Source organism: Manis pentadactyla, chromosome 9, assembly GCF_030020395.1.
Source record: "Manis pentadactyla isolate mManPen7 chromosome 9, mManPen7.hap1, whole genome shotgun sequence".
In the NCBI taxonomy this organism is placed as follows: domain Eukaryota; kingdom Metazoa; phylum Chordata; class Mammalia; order Pholidota; family Manidae; genus Manis; species Manis pentadactyla.
The window spans coordinates 73,918,881-73,940,330 of NC_080027.1; the positions used below are offsets into that span (position 1 = coordinate 73,918,881).

Sequence of the window (21,450 nt, forward strand, 5' to 3'; positions counted from 1 at the left end):
TGTCTTGTTTCCAATCTTAGAGGAAAGCTTTCAGCTTTTCACTGTTAAGTATAGTGTTGGCTGTGTGTCTGTTGTGCATAGCCTTTATCAAAACAGTTTGGTACTGGCAAAAGAACAGTCCCATAGATCAATGGAACAGAATAGAGAGCCCAGATATAAACCCACATATATATGGTTATGTTGAGGTATATACCCTCTATACCCATTTTATTGAGAGTTTTTATCATGAATGGATGTTGAATTTTGTCAAATACTTTTTCAGCATCTATTGAGATGATCATGTGGTTTTTATTCCTTCTTTTTGTTAACATGGTGTATGGTATTGATTGATTTACAAATATTGTACCATCCTTGCATCCCTGGAACAAATCCCAATTGGTCATGATCGATGATCTTTTTGATGTATTTTTTGGATTCAGTTTGCTAATATTTTGTTGAGGATTTTTGCACCTTATGTTTATCAGGGATATTGGTCTTTTTTCATGGTCTTTTTTCATGGTCTCTTTGTCTGGTTTTGGTATTAGAGTGACACTGGCCTCATAGAATGAGTTTCAATGTATTCCCTCCTTTTTTCCTTTTTGGAATGCTTAAGAAGGATGGGTACTAGCTCTTTAAATGTTTGATAGAATTCAGCTGTGAAACCATCTGGACCTGGAGTTTTGTTTTGGGGGAGTTTTTTTTACTACAAGTTCAATTTCATTGCTGGTAATTAGTCTGTTCAGATTTTCTGTTTCTCCCTGGGTCAGTCTTGCTTGGAGTGTTGTATTTTTCTAGGAAGTTGTCCATTTCTTCTCAGTTGTCCAACTATTTTTCATAGTATTCTCTAATAACTCTTTGTATTTCTGCAGTATCCATTGTGATTTTTTCTTCTTTGTTTCTGGTTCTGTTTATGTGTGTGCACTCTTTTTTTCTTGATTATGTCTGGCTAGGGGTTTGTCTATATTATTTTCTCAAAGACCCAGCTCCTGCTTTCATTGATTTTTTTTTCTATTGTTTCATTCTTTTCTATTTTTTGTATTTCCACTTTGATCTTTATTATGTCCCTCCTTCTACTGACTTTGGGTTTCATCTGTTCATCTTTTTCTAGTTTCTTTAATTGTGATTTTAGACTGCTTATTTGGGATTTTTCTTGTTTCTTGAGGTAAGCCTGCATTGCTATGTACTTCCTCTTAGAACTGACTTTACCGTGTCCCACAAATTTTAGGCTGTTGTGTTTTTGTTTTCATTTGCCTCCATGTATTGCTTGATTTCTGTTTTAATTTGTTCATTGATCCGTTGATTATTTTAAAACATGTTGTTTAGCCTCCATATGTTTTTTTGTTTGTTTTCTTTATGTAATTTATTTCTATTTTCATACCATTGTGGTCTGAGAAGATGCATGTTACAATTCCAATCTTTTTGAATTCATTCAGGCTCTTCTTCTGGCCTAGTATGTGATCTATTCTGGAGAATGTTCCATGTACAATTGAGAAAAATGTGTGTCCTGCTGCTTTTGGATGGAGTGTTCTGTAGATATCTGTTAAGTGCATTTGATCTAATGTATTGTTCAGTGCCTTTGTTTCCTTATTTATTTTCTGTCTGGTTGATTGGTTTATTGATGTGAGTGGTGTGTTAAAGTGTCCTAAAATGAAACTATTGCAACCTATTTCCTCCTTTAATTCTGTTAGTATTTGTTTTACATATTTAGATTCTATGTTGGGTGCATAAATATTTATAATAGTTATATCCTCTTGTTGGACTGATCCCTTTGTCATTATATAATGTCCTTTTTCTCTTGTTACTTTCTTTGTTTTGAAATCAATTTAGTCTGATATAAGTACTGCTACTCCTGCTTTTTTCTCCCTATTGTATGCATGGAATATCTTTTTCTATCCCTTCACTTTTAGTCTGTATATGTCTTTGGGTCTGAAATGAGTCTCTTTAGGCAACATATAGGTGCATCTTGTTTCCTTATCCATTCTGCTACTCTATGTCTTTTGATTGGTGCATTCCATCCATTTATATTTAAGGTGATTATTAATAGATATGTACTTATTGCCATTTTATTAATTGTTTCTGCTATTTTTTTATATCCCTCTCTGTTCCTTTCTTCCTCTCTTATATTCTTCTCTTGTTTTATTGATCATTTTCTGTAGTATTGTAATTGGATTTCTCTCTTTTAAATATTTATTTGTTTGTTTGTTTGTTTGTTTGTGTGTGTGTATTTATTGTAGGCTTTAGTTTTGTGGTTACCAGGTTCAAGGATAGCTCCTTTACTATATAATAGTCTATCTTAAATTGTTGATTACTCTATTTCAAACACAACCTAAAGGTACTGGGGTTTTTTTCCCTTCATCTTCCTCCTCCACATTTTTTGTATTAGTTGTCATAATCTGCACTTTCTGTGTATTCCTGGACTGATTTTGTGTATAGTTGATTTTGCTTCTTTTGTTTTGTTTTTATTTTGTACTTTGGTCTACTACCTTTACTGTGGGTTTATTTTTATTGGTGAAAGCTATTTAGTGGCCTTAGGGTCATTTCCATCTATAGCAATCCCTTTAACATATCATGTAAGACTGGCTGAGTGGTGGCAAATTCCTTCAACTTTTGCTTAGCTGGAAATTGTTTAATCCCTGCTTCAAATTTAAATGATAATCTCATCAAGGAGAGGATTCTTTGTGGGAGGTCTTTCTATTTCAGTACATTAAATATATCATGTCACTCCCTTCTGACCTGAAGAGTTTCTGTTGGGAAGCCTGCTCAAAACCTGATGGAATTTTCTTTATAATTAATCGTTTTTTCTCTCTTTATATGTTTTCAACAGTCTCTCTTTATCCTTTATCCTTGATCTTTGCCATTTTAATTATTATATGTCTTGGTGTTGTCTTGCTGAGATTCCTTTTGTTAGGGGATCTCTGTGCTTCCATAACCTGAGGGTCTATTTCCTTCCCCAGATTGAGGAAATTTTCAACCATTATTTCCTTAAAGAGACTTTCTATCCCTTTGTCTTTCTCTTCTCCTTTTGGTATCCCTAGTATGCAAATATTGTTTGGTTTGGATTGGTCACATGGCTCACTTATCATTCTTTCTTTCCTAGAGATCCTTTTTCTCTCAGTTCCTCAGCTTCTTTGTTTTCCTGTTCTCTAATTTCCATTTCATTTACCTCTACATTATCTCCTCTACATTATCTGATCTACTTATAAATCCCTCCATTGTATGATTCATTTCAGTTACTGTATTCTTCAGCTCTGAGTGGCTCTTTTTCAGCTTTTCTATCTCTTTGTTGAAGTCCTCCCTGAGATCTTGAATACTTTTCTGTAAATCCATGAGCATGTTTATGACTTTTATTTTGAAATCTTTATCAAGAAGATTAGTGATCTCTGTTTCATTTAGCCCTCTTTCTGGGGTTCTGTCTTGTAGTTTTGATTGGATCAAACTCCTCTGCATGTTTATTTTGTCAGGTATTCTGTTTCTTCCTTTGTATTAATGTCTCTGCTATGCTTTCTGGTCCTTTTCTGTGTGGTCCTCGATTCTTCCTCAGGTGTAGGCATCTGTTCTGCAGTCTTCAGCTAATTTTCAGGTCTAGTTGCATTTGCTGTATTTTCCTCTTTTATGGGTTTTTGGAAGGAGGTTTCCATCTTGCCTTCCTATTCTGCCATTTTAATCCAATAATCTGGGGCTAGTGATTTTTCAAATCTTTATATCTACAGCACCAAGCACAGTACCTGGCAAAAGCCAGTGCTCACTAACTGTAGTTTGAGCAAAACAGAATAAGATAATGGGGCATGGGGGTGTTATGGAAAAAGGACCAACAGCAGATGAGGTTGGGCAGGTGGCTTCAGCCAGAATGTGAAAGGCCTTGAATGCCTTGCCAAGGAGTTTGGGTGTCATGAAACATTTTTAATGATGGGTGACATGAGCTGATGTAGCTTCAAGGGAGATAACTTTGGAAGCTTGTTGACTGTGGGTCTGTAAAGGAAGTGAATGGAAACAACAAGACCAAGGCAGAAGACAGTAAAACAAAGGTCAGTTTCCAGAAACATTTCAGTTGAATCCAGCTAGTGACTATTGGTTGATGAAGGAGCAGTCAATTCAGCACTAGGAACATTATCAAGCCATCTGAAGGCTCCATTCTGTTTCACATAGCACCATAGCAGGGGAGGGAAAGAGATAAACACTACTTCAGATGCCCATTCCCAGATGCTGGCATAGAATGGCAGTGGTTAGCACATGGGTCAGATTGTGTATCTCAGAGGAGAGGGAGGGGTGAACACACTTCCTAGAGTGAGTTTCCCAGGGAATTGGGGAACTGGCCATGGTAAAACTACAGACAGTTTGAAATAAGGAAGTTTATCTGGACTTAGCAATAAAACTCCATGGTAGTAATATGTGATGGTTTGGGTCATAGTCCTAGACCATTAAATCTGGCTGGAGCCTTACTGTTATATCTCTTAGCTGAATTTACTGCTGATGGAGGATCTTCTAATTATATCAAATTCTGATAGAACCCAAATGGTGGAGTTGAGTTTTATCCACAGATTTTCTTGAAAAAAGTCACTGATGTCCATTTTACCTGGACTATGATGTAATAGGAAGGCAAAGAAGATTGACTAATACAGATTGAGCACCTACCATGTGCTAGGTACTTAACTAAATGTTGAACTTGATTTACTTATTTAATTCACATAGCATCCCTTTGAGAGTGACTGAAAATCACTCTCACATACATACACATTTGATCCTGTTTACCCTAATATCATCTTCATGTTACAGATGAAGAAACTGATGTGCAGAAAATTTCAGTAACTTACCCAAGGTCACCTAGCTGATAAGCAGTGAGCCAGGATTTACACCCAGGCATCCTGCTTTTGGAGTTGCTGCTCTTAACCACTCTATTTTCCCACCTCAAATCTGCATTTTGCTGCTTTGGGGTAAAAAACAGAATAGAGACCCTCCCAGGAATTGTTTAAACATGAGTGGTGATTTTTTATTAACCCACTAATAGATGTCTGTTGGGTTTTGCTCACAGCTACCCTGATCACTTGGGACTTCAGACATTGTGTAATAAAAGGCTTGGTAATTACCCAGTAATGAATTATAGGAGAGCCAGTCTGCTTAAGGGCGAGGTCTGGATTAAAGAGTGATTCCATAAATTCCATTTTATTATTAATGATTGTGCTGCTTCACATGTGGTAGCATGTTTCTTTCCCTCTGTTTTCAGATCTCTGATCCCCTTTGATATTCAAGGGTAGTGTAGATAAAGCAGATATGATTATCTTCATTTCTCAGATAGGAAAACTGAATTCAAGTGATTTAGCAAAGTTACACACCTCTTATTATACATAAAGTGGAGTCGAGGGATGCCAAAATACCCCTGGCAGGAGGTGTGATATGAGACCTATTTAACGTATCAATTAAGAGTTTCTAATTAGCAGTATGTAGTGACTTAAAATTATTGGTCTAAAACCTTGAAAGAAGTTTATTCTCACATACATATTTGCATCTTGTTTACACTATTCATTTTTCTGAGTAGGTCTTATCTATGGAGATTCTGTAACTAGGTGGAATTAACAGATTCTGATTTTGCAGAGACAGAAATTATGATGGGAGTTTTAGTTAACCACTGTTCAGAGGAACGCAAAGTAGGTCCCGTCACATGCACTTTCCCGCCTGTCTTCTTTTAAAGCCGTCATTAGAGTCACTCTTTGCCAGAAATATGACTACAATTCTGTTTCCTCTTTGCAGCCCGTGCAAGGCTTTGATTATGCCAAGCAGCACCTGGGCCAGCAAGGGGTGGACGAGGAGGTTGTCCCTGTGACTCAGGAAACAGTGGTCCTCCCACTCCCTGTTAGAGATGCTCCTGCCTCTCAGGAGAGGGATGTCGTCCAGGATGGAAGCACCATCAAGACAGCCAAGTCCACTGAAACCAGAAAGAGGTAGGCACAGGGTCCACTTCTGCGTCTTCATGTCAGCAAGAGAAATGATTGATGGTGAGAGCAGCTGAGCCCTCAGGTTAATACCACTGTTCTCTTTAAAAATTCTCCTGCATGCTCATTTTGAATATTTGGAAAGGAGACTAAGAGAGATACTGGAATCACAAGGCCTGCTGCTTATGAGCCAACCTTGAAGGTTTTAAATCACCCATCAGCCACAATATTGGAGTTTTAGCTCTTACATTCATTACAACAAATTTGGCACTGATGCCAAAATTACATTTTCTAACTTATCTAAAAAGAGTGCCTTTGATTCAGTATACTGGTATTTTATCTGGCAGTTTCTCAATAGTTTATGATTTTAGTTCAAAAACCATCTGAGTTTTACTATGAACAGAGCACTTTGACAGGCATTGGGGAGACTACAGAAAGGTTGAAGACTGATTCCTGATCCCAAGGATCTCAGGACGGAGAGACAGAGAAATTGCTGAAATAGGTGTGCTGGATGGGTGCCCATAGTGGAGCCTGCATGAAGTGCTGTGGGAGAGAGGGGGATGAATTACTCCTGATGGAGGAGATGCCTCGTGGAGGAGCTTGTATTTTAGCTGAGCCTGGAAGGGTGGTGCTATGTCAATAGTTGGGAAGAAATAAAGGCATCCAGCCTGAAAGAGCAGGGAGAGGAGAGGGGTATGTCCCTTCAGGGTGACTGTCCCTGGAGTTTGAAGTTCACAACAGCTGGGATGTTGAGAAGGATGAAACCAGAAGATAGATCAAAATTGGGGGGAGTCGTAACTGTCAGGCTAAGGGTCTGATCTTTATTCTCTAGGCAATAGGAAGCCACTGAAAGTTCATCAGGAAGACAGTGATGTCTAGCCTGTGTTTTAGGAAGACTACTCCAGTGGTGATGTGGATGACAGAGAGCAGAGGTTAGGCCAGAGGCCAGGAGACTTGTTGTAAGGACTTTGCAATAGCATTATACAGAGGTAATGCACCCTATGGCAAGCTCTGTTGGCTGCTTAAACCCACTGCCATTGCCAAGCCCCTTCTCTCTTGCTAAGATCCCAATGGAGGATGAAGAAGCTACATACTCCCTGCCTCCTTCCCTCCCTTCACCTAGCAGTTATTTATGAATTGTTTGCTGTTTATCAGGAATTGGGGGTATTGCAGTGAATGGGACAGAGTTCCCACACTCATGGTGCTTATAATCTGGTGGGGGAGAGAGAGACAATAAACAAAGAAATAGATACAGAGTAAGTCAGATGATGATGGGTATGAAGAAGCAAACCAACGCATGGCAAGAGGACAGAGTGGTGGAGAAGGGTACATGATGCTGTTTAGCTAGGAAGTCAGGGAACGCCTCTCTGGTCAAGTAACAATTGAGAAAGACCTGCTTGAAAAGATGTGTAAGCCTCAAGGCTATCTGGGGAAAGAATGTTCCAAGCAGATGGAATAGTATGTGCAAAGCCCAGAGGGGGGAATTTCTTGACAAGTTTAAATAAGAGCAAGAAGGCCAAAAAGAAGCTGTGTGACCTAGGGAGGAAGTGGTAGAAGCTGCTTGAAGTTGATCACATCAGGCTAAGTAGATCAAAGCCAGAACTTGGAATTTTATTGTGAATAAAATCAAAAGTCATGGGTGGGTTTTGACAAAAACAGTGACATGATATGACTTGCAGTTTTAAAGGCTCACTCTGGCTGCTATGTGGAAAATAGACTGGAGACACAGAGTAGAAGCAGCGAGATCCATGAGGAGGCTATTGCAGTAGTCCAGGTGAGAGACGGCGGTGTGAGAAGTGATTGGTTCCAGAGATTTGTTGAAAGAAGAGCTGATAAGATTTGCTGACAGATTGTTCTGAGGTAAGGCAATAGGGAGAGTGAATTATTTTGTTGGAGAAGACTGGAGAAGAAGTTGATAAGGGAAGATCAAGAGTTTGGATGTGGTCGTGTTAAGTTTGAGATGCCCATTAGACACGCAAGTGGAGATGTTGAGAACTCAGTTAAACTTATGAGTCTGGAGTTCAAAGAAGAGATCCAGAGAAGAAATACAAATGTAAGAGTTGAGGTGGCATGAGTAGGGTGGCAGAAATCTCCTCCCAAAACCATATATATTTTTGAAAATACAACAAATACAACTACACTTAACAGAGAGACCAGAAGATACAGTACAACAGCCAGGCTACATCTACATCTGTAAGAACTCAGCATCTCATGAAAAGGGTAAGATACAAAGCCATGCCCCGGCGGGACCTGAGCACTCCCTCCACCCCAGCTCACTGGCTGGAGGAAAAGAATCAGAATTGGGAGGGAGTGGAAGCACAGGACTGCTAAATAACCAGTCGTAGTAGTCTGCACTAGGAGCATAGACACACATTGCATGGTGTACTGGATATTAGAGAAACAGAAAAGTAAAAACTGTGAGCAGGTCCCCACAGCTGGCTCCCCTGGGACAAAGGAAAAACGGGTGTTTTATTGAAAGTCTTAGAGGGACAGGGGCTTAACAGCTGGATGGAATCGTTCTGGCACATTCAGCCCAGCAGGCTGGGAATCCTAAGGAACTTCAGGCACCCTAATCCCCTGGGTGGCAACGCAGCTTTGAAGCCCCTCATGGCAATAAGCAGCCTGCCATTTGCTCCCCGCAGCCGGCTCTAGAAGCAGACCGGCTGACCTGCCACAGTGGCAGAGCAGCTGGAGAGTGGCCAGGACCACAGCAACCACCCAGAGTCTCCTCCCATTGTACAGCTAACCCAGACAGACACAGAGGCTGCCGCCAGTGCGTAGCTGCCCAGCACAGACAGAGAAACCTGGAGCAAGGCACAAAGGGGTGCTGTTCTCGCAGGAGAACACACCCGGCATGCCTGCCACTCTACACAGGGCTCTGGACTACCCCGAGGGCGGCCCTGCCCACAGCAGCTCAGGGAATTAACACAGAAGCTGCTCCTGGTGTGCAGGTAACCGACACAGGGAGTGGAGAAGGGCAAGGTGACCAGCGAGCAGGAAGGGACTTTGTTCTCTGAGCTGACATGTGCTCCACCTGCCTACGACTACCTCTATCACCATGAAAGGCAGAAGAATCTGGTCCACTCAAGAATCACTCAGACAACATCACAGAGAGAGGGCCTGGGGAGATAGATATAACCAATATTTCTGAAAAAGAATTCAAAATAAAGGTCATAACGATGCTGATGGACCTTCAGAGAAATATGCAAAAGCTAAGGGATGAAGGCAGGAAGGAGATTACAGAAATGAAACAATCTCTGGAAGGACTTAAGAGCAGACTGGATGAGGTGCAAGAGACTGTTAATGGAACAGAAATCAGAGAACAGGAATACAGAGAAGCTGAGGCAGAGAGAGATAAAAGGATATCCAGGAATGAAAGAATACTAAGAGAACTGTGTGACCAATCCAAACAGAACAATATTCACATTATAGGGGTACCAGAAGATGAAGAGAGAGAGAGAGAAGGCTAAAAAGTGTCTTTGAAGAAATAATTACTGAAAACTTCCCCAAAGTGGGGGAGGAAATAGTCTCTCAGACCATGGAATCCCACAGATCTCCCAACACAAGACACCCGCAGAGGACAACACCAAGAAATATAATAATTAAAATGACAAAGATCAAAGACAAGGACAGAGTATTAAAGGCAGCCAGAGAGAAAAAAGATCTCCTACAAAGGAAAATCCATCAGGCTATCATCAGACTTCTCAACAGAAACCTTACAGGCCAGAAGAGAATGGCATGATATATTTAATGCAATGATACAGAAGGGCCATGAACCAAGAATACTGTATCCAGCATGATTATCATTTAAATATGAAGGAGGGATTAAACAATTCCCAGACAAGCAAAAGTTGAGGGAATATCCCTCCCACAAACCACCTATACAGGATATCTTAAAGGGAATGCTCTACATGGAAGCACTCCTAAAGCTAAACAGATGCCACCAGAGAAAATAAAATCACAGCAAAGAAAGCAGACCAACCAAATACTAACTAAAGGCAAAAAAATAAAATCAACTATTCACAAAAGCAGTCAAAGGAAACACAAAAGAGTACATAATAAAGCACCTAACTTATAAAGAATGGAGGAGGAAGATAAGAAGGGAGAGAAATAAAGAATCATTACACTGTGTTTATAATAGCTTAATAAGCGAGTTAAGTTAGACAGTTAGATAGTAAAGAAGCTACCCTTGAACCTTTGGTAACCACGAATCCAAAGCCTGCATTGGCAATAAGCACACATTTTGATAATCACAATAAATGTAAATGGACTGAATGCACTAATCAAAAGACACAGAGAAATAGAATGGATAAAAAAGAAAGACCCATCTATATACTGCTTACAAGAGACTCACCTCAAACTCAAAGACCTACACAGACTAAAAGTGAAGGGATGGAAAAAGATATTTCATGCAAAGAAAAGGGAGAGAAAAGTAGGTGTTGCGGTACTTGTATCAGACAAAATAGACTTCAAAACAAAGAAAGTAACAAGAGATAAACAAGGACATTACATAATGATAAAGGTGGCGGTCCAAGAAGAGGATATGACCATTATAAATATATATGCACCCAACACAAGAGCACCGACATATGTGAAATGAATACTAACAGAACTAAAGGAGGAAACTGAATGCAATGCATCATTCTAGGAGACTTCAACACACCACTCACTGTAAAGGACATATCCACCAGACAGAAATAAATAAGGACACAGAGGCACTGAACAACACACTAGAACAGATGGACCTAACAGACATCTACAGAACTCTATACCCAAAAGCAACAGGATACACATTCTTCGCAAGTGCATATGGAACATTTTCCAGAATAGACCACATACTAGGCCACAAAAGGAGCCTCGGTATATTAAAAAAGATTGAAATTCTACCAACCAACTTCTCAGATCACAAAGGTATAAAACTAGAAATAAATTGTACAAAGGAAGCAAAAAGACTCACAAACACATGGAGGCTTAACAACATGCTCCTAAATAATCAATGGATCAATGACCAAATTAAAACAGAGATCAAGCAATATTTGGAGACAAATGACAACAACAGCACAAAGCCCCAACTTCTGTGGGACGCAGCGAAGGCAGTTCTAAGAGGAAAGTATAGAGCAGTCCAGGCCTATTTAAAGAAGAAAGAACAATCCCAAATGAATAGTCTAAATTCACAATTATTGAAACTGGAAAAAGAAGAACAAATGAGGCCCAAAGTCAGCAGAAGGAGAGACATAATAAAAATCAGAGAAGAAATAAATAAAATTGAGAAGAAAAAAACTATTGAAAAAATCAATGAAACCAAGAGCTGGTCCTTTGAGAAAATAAACAAAACTGATAAACCACTAGCCAGACTTATTAAGAGAAAAAGAGAGTCTACACAGATAAACAGAATTAGGAATGAGAAAGGAAAAACTACTACAGACACCACAGAAATACAAAGAATTATTAGAGAATGCTATGAAAATCTATATGCTAACAAGGTGGAAAACATAGAAGAAATGGATAACTTCCTAGAAAAATACAACCTTCCAAGACTGACCAAGGAAGAAAGAGAAAATCTAAACAGACCAATTACCAGCAAAGAAATTGAATTGGTAATCAAAAAACTACCCAGGAACAAAAATCCTGGGCCAGATGGATTCACTGCTGAATTTTATCAGACATATAGAGAAGACATAACACTCATTCTCCTTGAAGTTTTCCAAAAAAATAGAAGAGGAGGGAATACTTCCAAACTCATTCTATGAAGTCAGCATCACTCTAATACCAAAACCAGGCAAAGACCCCACAAAAAAGAAAATTACAGACCAATGTCCCTGATGAACATAGATGCAAAAGTAGTCAACAAAATATTAGCAAACCGAATTCAAAAATACATCAAGAGGATCATACACCATCATCAAGTGGGATTCATCTCAGGGATGCAAGGATAGTATAACATTAAAAAATCCATCAACATCATCCACCACATAAACAAAAAGGACAAAAACCACATGATCATCTCCATAGACACTTAAAAAGCATTCTACAAAATTCAATACCCATTCATGATAAAAACTCTCAACAAAATGGATATAGAGGGCAAGTATCTCAACATAATAATGACGGTATATGGCAAACCCACAGCCAACATCATACTTAACAGTGAGAAGCTGAAAGCTTTTACACTAAGATCAGGAACAAGACAGGGATCCCCCCTCTCCCCACCGTTATTCAACATAGTACTGGGGGGTCCTAACCATGGCAATCAGACAAAACAAAGAAATACAAGGAATCCAGATTGGTAAAGAAGAAGTTAAATTGTCACTATTTGCAGATGACATGATACTGTACATAAAAAACCCTAAAGACTCCACCCCAAAACTACTAGAACTGATATCGGAATACAGCAAAGTTGCAGGATACAAAATTAACACACAGAAATGTGTTGCTTTCCTATACACTAACAATGAGCTAGCAGAAAGAGAAATCAGGAAAACAACTCCATTCATAATTGCATCAAAAAGAGTAAAATACCTAGGAATAAACCTAATCAAGGAAATGAAAGACCTATACTCTGAAAATTACAAGACACTCTTAAGAGAAATTAAAGAGGACACTAACAAATGGAAACTCATCCCATGCTCTTGGCTACAAAGAATTAATATTGTCAAAATGGCCATCCTGCCTAAAGCAATCTACAGATTGAATGCAATCGCTATCAAAATACCAACAGCATTCCTCAATGAACTGGAACAAATAGTTTTAAATTCATATGGAACCACAAATGACCCAGAATAGCCAAAGCAATCCTGAGAAGGAAGAATAAAGCAGGGAGGATCTTGCTTCCCAACTTCAAGCTGTACTATAAAGCCACAGTAATCAAGACAATTTGGTACTGGCACAAGAACAGACCCACAGACCAGTGGAACAGATCAGAGACTCCAGATATTAACCCAAACATATATGGTCAGTTAATATATGATAAAGGAGCCATGGACATACAATGGGGAAATGACAGCCTCTTCAACAACTGGTGTTGGCAAAACTGGACAGCTACATGTAAGAGAATGAAACTGGATCATTGTCTAACCCCATACACAAAAGTAAATTCAAAATAGATCAAAGACCTGAATATAAGTCATGAAACCATAAAACTCTTAGTAAAAACATAGGCAAAAATCTCTTGGACATAAACATGATCCACTTCTTCATGAACATATCTCCCCAGGCAAGGGAAACAAAAGCAAAAATGAAACAAGTGGGATGATATCAAGCTGAAAAGCTTCTGTACAGCAAAGGACACCACCAATAAAACAAAAACGCATCCTACAGTATGGGAGAATATTTTCATAAATGACAGATCTGATAAAGGGTTGACATCCAAAATATATAAAGAGCTCATGCACCTCAACAAACAAAAAGCAAATAATCCAATTAAAAAATGGGCAGAGGATCTGAACAGACACTTCTCCAAAGAAGAAATTCATATGGCCAACAGACAACAGACATATGAAAAGAAGTTCCACATATCTCATCATCAGAGAAATGCAAATTAAAACCACAATGAGATATCACCTCACACCAGTAAGGATCGCTACCATCCAAAAGACAAACAACAACAGATGTTGGATAGGTTGTGGAGAAAGGGAAACCCTCCTACACTGCTGGTTGGAATGTAAATTAGTTCAACCATTGTGGAAAGCAATATGAAGGTTCCTCAAAAAACTAAAAATAGAAATACCATTTGACCCAGGAATTCCTCTCCTAGGAATTTACCCTAAGAATGCAGCAGCCCAGTTTGAAAAACACATATGCACCCCTATGTTTATTGCAGCACTATTTACAATAGCCAAGAAATGGAAGCAACCTAAGTGTCCATCAGTAGATGAATAAATAAAGAAGATGTGGTACATATACACAATGGAATATTATTCAGCCATAAAAAGAAAACAAATCCTACCATTTGCAACAACATGGATGGAGCTAGAGGGTATTATGTTCAGTGAAATAAGCCAGGCAGAGAAAGACAAATATAAAATGATTTCACTCATCCATGGAGTATAAGATAAAAAAAAAAAAACAGAAGGAGCAAAACAGCAGCTGACTCACAGAACCTAAGAATGAACTAATAGTTACCAAAGGGAAAGGGACTGGGGAGGATGGGTGGGAAGGGAGGGATAAGGGGGAAAAAAAGGGGGCCTTATGATTAGCAGACATAATGTAGGGGCTGGGGCACGGCGAGGGCTGTACAGCACAGAGAAGACAAGTAGTGATTCTATAGCATCTTACTATACTGATGGACAGTGACTGTAATGGGGTATTTGGGGAGACTTGATGATGAGGGGAGTCTAGTAAACATAATATTCCTCATGTAATTGTAGATTAATGATACCAAAATTTAAAAACAAGAAAATAAATAAGTAAATGAATGAATGAATGAATAGATGCAAGAGTTGTTGGTGTTAAGTTATTTAAAGCTATAAGACTAGATGGGATTATCTAGAAGAGTATAGATGGAGAGGAGATCCAAGAATTGACTCCTGGGACATTGCAGGGATTAGAGGTGAGGTGATGAGGAATCAGCAAGGGAGACTGAAAAGCATCTGGAAGAAAGGCATAAGAAGAGCAAAGCAAGAGGAATCCAAGATGCCAAGAGAAGGGAGGAGGAAATGCATATCAAATACGCAAATTTTGTATTTGAGTTAAGCAGCACAGCTATGTGTTTTTTCCCCAGGAGCTCTTAGCACCTTAGAAAGAGGTACAGAGAAACAGAGGTTGGATTTCAGCTTGTACAGGAAAGAAAGTTGAAGGCATGTAGATTAGTTATCTATTGCTGCACAACAAACCACTCCAAAACTTAGCAACTTAAAACGACAGCCATCTATTTAGCTCATGATTTTTTGGTGGGTCAGTAGTTTAGGCTGAGCTCAGCTGGGGGGTGGTTCCAGTTTGAGCTAGGCTTGGCTGATCTCAGCTGGGCTCGCTCGTGCATCTGTAGTCACTGGTAGGTCAGCTGCGCTGGCTTGTCGATGATAGCCTTGTTTGGGTGGCCGGGTAACTGGGTCCTTGTGGCACCGGGGCTGTCATCCTCCAGCAGGCTAGCCCTGGCTTTCTCACAAGATGGCTGCCGGGATCCAAGAACAGCAAGAAACAAGCCCCAAAGTGCAAGCAGTACTCAACTTGTATAATGTTTTCTGCTGCCTGATTGACCAAAGCGAGACACATCACCAAGTGCAGAGTCAGTGAGGGAGGGGATTACCCAAAGCTTGGTTCTAAGGAGGTGTGAACACATTGGGACAATAATGCCAGCAGTCTGCCCCAGCATGGAGAGTTGAAACATACTGAGAAGCAGATGAGTTACCTGAGTTGGTTGGCAAGTAGTATTACCGATAGTGATTATTCTCATTCTGATCTTTGCCAAGTACAATAAAGGCATTTAACAACTTACTTATCACCTATTTAGAGGACTCTGAAAAAAAATGAATAGAATTATTAAAATTAAGATATTAAAATAGCACTGCCAGGAAGAATGGAAATTATTTTCCACTTATTCTAGTTAAATGGTTTAAATTGTATAAAGATTTCTTTAAAAAAGGGTTTTTTTCAAACATGCATTTCTTCTTGAATTAACAAGGAGTCTACTCTTTTTTTTTAAATTAAGGTATCATTGATATACAATCTTGTGAAGGTTTCACATGAGCAACATTGTGGTTTCAACATTCACTAATATTATCAAGTTCCCCCCCCCCCATATCCCATTGCAGTCACTGTCCATCAGTGTAGTAAGATCCTATAGCATCATTACTTGTCTTCTCCATGCTGTACTGCCTTCCTCATGACCTATCTATAAAGTGTACTCTTGCTAATCAAATTCAATTACTTATATCCAATTTTTATTAAGACATATTAGCTTTTGAAACAAATATAGATTAAAAAATGCCTACAGTCTGAAATTATTTCTGTATTTGCTCCATAACTTTACCAAAACAATTAAATTTTATTTTATAAGGGCTGGCTATATCATTGCCAAAGCTATGGGAGAAACCTTCCCTCTGTTCAAATTCAGCTGATCATGGAGTGTCTGATCATTTGGAAAGATTGTAAGACACCACATCCAGGGGCAAACCCATCGTGGATCTACCTTTGGGTGCCCCTATCTCACCACATCAGTTTCCTCATTCCTGCTAGATGAGCACCACAGGACTTTTCAGTCTGTGTCCCAGAAGTTTTGCAAGTGAAAAATAAAGGAAAAACTGGTATTTGATGGTCATTAAGATATCTCAATTTCTAAAAATTATTTAAAACTGAAATCTGAGTATTCAGCACTTGCAGACAACCAATGGGTGTTGTGGGTTCTTTGGCTCTAGTCAAAGCTCTTGGTGATGCTATTTTGGGGTCCATGACTAGAATTAATGGGCAAGGATCAACATCACATGGACAGCCATTCACAATGGGTACTTCAGTGTGGTGATTGGCCATAATTGTTCAGCAAATGATTAATTGCCACCCCTATGACTGTCCATCCTGGCTCCATGTACACCCATTTCCTCAGATTGGGGACTGTTGCATTCAGTAGCCTAAAACTGCAACCTCACAGGTGACTCTTGCTTTCAAAAACATTTATGTTAGTCATTTGAGTGGGCCCACACACATGAAGTACACTCTCTGCTTTTGACCAGAAGTTTTGAGCTGATGGCTCCATGTAAACCAAAGCCTATAAGCTGGTGCAAAGAGTAAAGCAGAGTTGGGCTTTCTCTCCAAAATGTGCTCATTCACACCTTTCCTTGGAGTGAGAGGAATAGCCAGAAAATTGTTTTAGGATCAAATGAGGGAAAGTGTATGCAAATGTTACAGGAAGTATTTTGTGGATGTACAGTAGGTTGCACGAGCCTTTTCCTTTCTTTGTGAATTCAGTGAAAGCCTCTTTGTCCCAGTAAAGCCAGTTGGAAGAGTAGGGTGCCATTAATTATGAGATTCTGGGAACAGCCCAAGGGCACATATCTTCTCTGTGTATGTGTGTCTGCACACCCAGCACTCAGTGAGCAAACAGCTGTTGGGTAAATAATATATAGTCAATAAATTAATGCCTTATCCATATTTTCCCCAACTGAGTTCTTTGTGTTACCATTTTATGGTGAAAGAGATTTGTGGCCAAATAAACTGAGAGATGCTCGATTAAACAAAATGAGACAAATGTCTTTATGACAGGACTGGTCAGATCCTTCAATATGCAAATATGCATTAGGAATATCTAAAGTAGGAATATAATAAACAACATTTCCCAAACTTGTATTTGTCTGTGGAACTTTAGCAAAGAACATCTCACTTGGCTCTAGTGTTCTTTGGAATGCTCTTGTCTGATCCTGCAGTATGCCAGGGCTGCAAGCAGGTGCTTCCACTGGCCATTTTTAGGGTGCTTCCATGCGCTTAAGAATGTAGAACTGAGAATTCTGAATTCCCAGAGGATGAAGAGAGAGAAGGGAGGGGGAGGAGGGGGAGGACAAGGATACACAGCTTCCATTTAAGAAGCTGCTTAATAACGGCTCAAGCACTGCATTATATTCCAGTCAGTTTCCCATTGTAGCAGCCAGATGCCATTAGGTTCTGTATTTGGACAGTTGACAACAGAAGAGGTTTGATGAAACTTCTGGATGTCTGCCTCCTGATTGTCTCCCACAGAGGGGAAGGCAGTTGGGCTTTATGCTCAGCCCACCCACAGGTGGGCATGATCTGAGGCCTGAGGGAGCACAAACCTCAGCAGGGGCTCTCAAGAGCCCATTTCCCCAGAGTTCCAGAACACCAGCATCAGGCCCCAAGGGGAGGAGAGAAGGCCCAGTGACTCGCCCTCTGTGAAGGCCTGCCTCATCTGGGGCACTGTTGGGGACAGGAAAGGAAAGGTGCTCTGGCATGTGTAGGAGGCCCCTACCTTCAGGGGGAGCTCTGGCTTCCAGAGCTGATTTACCACTTTCCAACTCTGCCCTGGAAAAAACTTCACATTCCTCTCTTGCTAAACAAGGGTGACAATCCCCAAATCAGTGGATTGTCATAACGATCTGTTAACAGTTTTAGAGTATTCTACACAGTCCTTGGCACATAGTAGGTGATCCTGATGGGGACCTCTTAGCATGGTTGGTGTCTTAGTATGTCTATTTACCAGTATACCTGGCACAATGCCCAGCACAGAGTTGGTGCACATAAAGTATTTCCTGAAGGAATGAATAGCTCAAATTGGTAGTTTCAAATGTAAATGATTACCAGTTAGCGTAATTAAAGAATGTGCATGTATGCGTGTGTGTGTGTATATGTGTGACAGAGTGAAAAACTCAATGGTGGAGTGACTTAATCTTTAGTAGCCTAAGTACATTCTATGAAGGGAATAACCAAAGAGAGCTGTGTTTTATGCATGTCCCTGAAGATGTCATGTAAATCAAACATTCTGCAACATTATCTAAAGTGCTGTTTTTAAAAAGAGGGCATACTAGCAAACATTCTCACCACCATTTCCACAGTCACTGGGGGTTAATTAAAAAGAGATGGGGACTGAGGGCTGCCCTCACTGAACTTCTCTGCAGAGCTAAGCTCTGGTAAGTGCACTTCAGAACAGCAGGTTAACGCATGCTGTAGGGCAGGGTTTGTTTGCTTGCTTGCTTTTCCTGTATCATTTCTTCTTTATGGATAAAGCCAGAATGACAGACATAAACAGTACAAAAAAAATAACCTTGAGAGGAAGCTGCTCTAGTCGAAACTTACCATCTCCCTGTTGCTATGGTTACCTCCAGCAGGTCGCCCAGTGAGAATGGCTCTGTCAGCAGCGACGAATCAGAGAAGCCCAGCTTGGGGAGGCTCTCACCCCAGAATGTAATGGCACAGCAGAAGCTGACAAAGGAGGAGGCACGGAAAAGAAATGGTGAGAAGCCTTCCTTGCCAAGCACCGCCCCCGAGCCCATGGCATATGCACTGGCCCACACACACACATGCACACGTCAGACACACCAGTGTCTTTAACCCTTGGTGCTTTTCTCTGTTGTGCCCCGCAAAGGCCAGGAGTCTCCTACCTACCTCTTGGGTTATCACCTTGCCCCCTTCTTTGAATTATTCTATCTCATGCCCTCTTATGTCTCATGCCTGCTCTTATGGAATTGTGCAGTGCCTTGTAAAACCCTACACAGAAAGAATAGATGTTTGCTTAGGGATTTTTCTCATTCTTGGGTGAATCGCCATGATTTCTAGCAATATGAACCTTGAGTGGCAGATCTGTGAAACACTGCTTATCTTGGCGATTCCCCTCATTTGCTTGCCCTGAGTCCTCTAATAAGTTCAGGGGTTCAGTGTATGCTACTGAGTCCAGATTTTGCAAATCCACCTCTCCCAGGAAAAACCACACAGTAACAAATCTATCATCCTAAAAATCAGGCTGTGTGTCTGCCTTTACTCTCTAGAATCCTAACAGTTCAGTTTCTCTCTCACACAGCTCTTTGACCTCCCTTGTGAAGGATTGGTATTGGGGCATATGTATAAGTCGTCAGAGCTTCAGAGCTACCTTTCCGTGCTGTGGACATCATTGTACGGCCTCTCTTCCTGATCCCACCTTGATCTGACCCTCAGCTCCACTGGGCCCTCCTGTGTGTGATGCTAGCTCACCTGGAGCCCAGGTTCAGATACCTGGTGCTGCCACTCAGATCAGTGAAAATTCCTTTTGGATTTCAGAGGGTTGTAGGTGGAGTCCTATGGAAATGCCAGTTGAAAAGCCAAACAATATAGCACTCAGGCTATATTGCTGTGCTTCCCTTTTACAGGAATTTGATCAAGTGCAGCTCAGAGACTCTCTCTTGAAGCTAGTGCCAGAATATTCTTTTGTTTTCAGATGAATACAAATATATATATTCCAAAAAGAAAGAAAAGCAAGAATGACACAATGGATTTGTCTTCTGCAGGGAAAATGTCCCCGTTTCCATTTTCAGCCATATGTAAAGCACTTGCTTAAACTCTCATACCAGTTTGATTCTTGGATTTTTCCTTCTCCTGAATTCCCCATGCAGTGTAACACAGAGATTGTGTGTTCCCCACCAGAATCAGGGTATGCATGTCAGGTTTTCCTGGAACACCTACACTACTTGTGACCCCCAGAAATCCTGCCCATCAGCTTTCTGCTAAGCCAGCTTACAGAAGGCCAGAGGAGCCCTGACTTGTGAGGGAGGGATCCACAAGCAACTTTCTGCTCTTTCTTCCTAGAGCCAGATACTGAGAGAGATGGGCAGAGGGAGCCAGGGGGCAGCAGAGACAGTGGAGACTGAAGCCATAGGGGAAGGTTCTTTCAACTAAGCCCTGGGACTGCCATCGCCTCCTAACCAAGACGCCCTCCCCGCCCTGCCTGCTCCCTCCCAGCTCATCCATCCTTCCTTCATATTCTTCCTGGGAATATAAAAAGTCAAAGTCCACCTTCCCCCAGATGCCCGACCACCCACCCTGGACCTCAGATGACCTTGAATAAACTCAGTGTGTGTCCTTCTCAGACCTTTTTAACTATATTTTTGACAACACATACATCTTTGTTTTTTATTGTTTTGCTTTGTTTTACTTTATAAACTGGGGTCATTGTACCTACTCTTCAATGTCCTTTTGCTTTTTTGTTAATATTTTAATTTTGATATCATTAATGTACAATTACTTGAACATTATGGTTACTAGACTCCCCCCATTATCAAGTCTTCCCAACATACCCCATTACAGTCACTGTCCATCAGCATAGTAAGATGCTATAGAATCATTACTTGTCTTCTCTGTATATACTGCCTTTCCCGTGTTCCCCCCCTACATTATGTGTGCTAATTGTAATACCCCATTTTCCTCCTTATCCCTCTCTTCCCTCCCACCCTCCCCAGTCCCTTTCCCCTTGGTAACTGTTAGTCCATTCTTGGGTTCTGTGAGTCTGCTGCTGTTTTGTTCCTTCAGTTTTTGCTTTGTTCTTATACTCCACAGATGAGTGAAATCATCTGATACTTGTCTTTCTCTGCCTGGCTTATTTCACTGAGCATAATATCCTCTAGCTCCATCCATGTTGTTGCAAATGGTAGGATTTGTTTTCTTCTTATGGCTGAATAATATTCCATTGTGTATATGTACCACATCTTCTTTATCCATTCATCTACTGATGGATACTTAGGTTGCTCCCATTTCTTGGCTATTGTAAATAGTGCTGCGATAAACATAGGGGTGCATCTGTCTTTTTCAAACTGGGCTGCTGAATTCTTAGGGTAAATTCCAAGGAGTGGAATTCCTGGGTCAAATGTCCTTTTGCTTTTTAAAGACATCCCACATACAGAACCCCCTGTCAGTAAATCACATTTACAAGATGATGCCTTCCCTCCTCCCCTGCATTTAATCCATGAAAGAGGAAGGAACAGAGTCAGTTCAGACCTCACCACTACCCATCCTGCCTGGTGACCTGTTCTAAATGCTCCTGCTTACCTTCTATTCTTGTTGTGTCCACCCTCTTTGCCTGCCTCCTTATTCTGCTTAGGTCACTTTGATTATTTAAACATCAGGTTACAGAAATAAC

General features: G+C 40.5%; 1 protein-coding gene across 2 annotated transcripts in view; it reads left to right on the plus strand.

Moving 5' to 3' along the window:
- Window positions 1-21,450, plus strand: part of KIAA1549L (KIAA1549 like) — a 280,028-nt gene that overhangs the window by 203,422 nt on the left and 55,156 nt on the right. For both annotated transcript variants that reach the window (XM_036891807.2, XM_036891810.2), the window contains exons 12-13: window positions 5,725-5,915; window positions 18,671-18,798. In XM_036891807.2, the coding sequence (XP_036747702.2) occupies window positions 5,725-5,915; window positions 18,671-18,798 (319 nt within the window). The remainder of the gene's footprint in view (window positions 1-5,724; window positions 5,916-18,670; window positions 18,799-21,450) is intronic.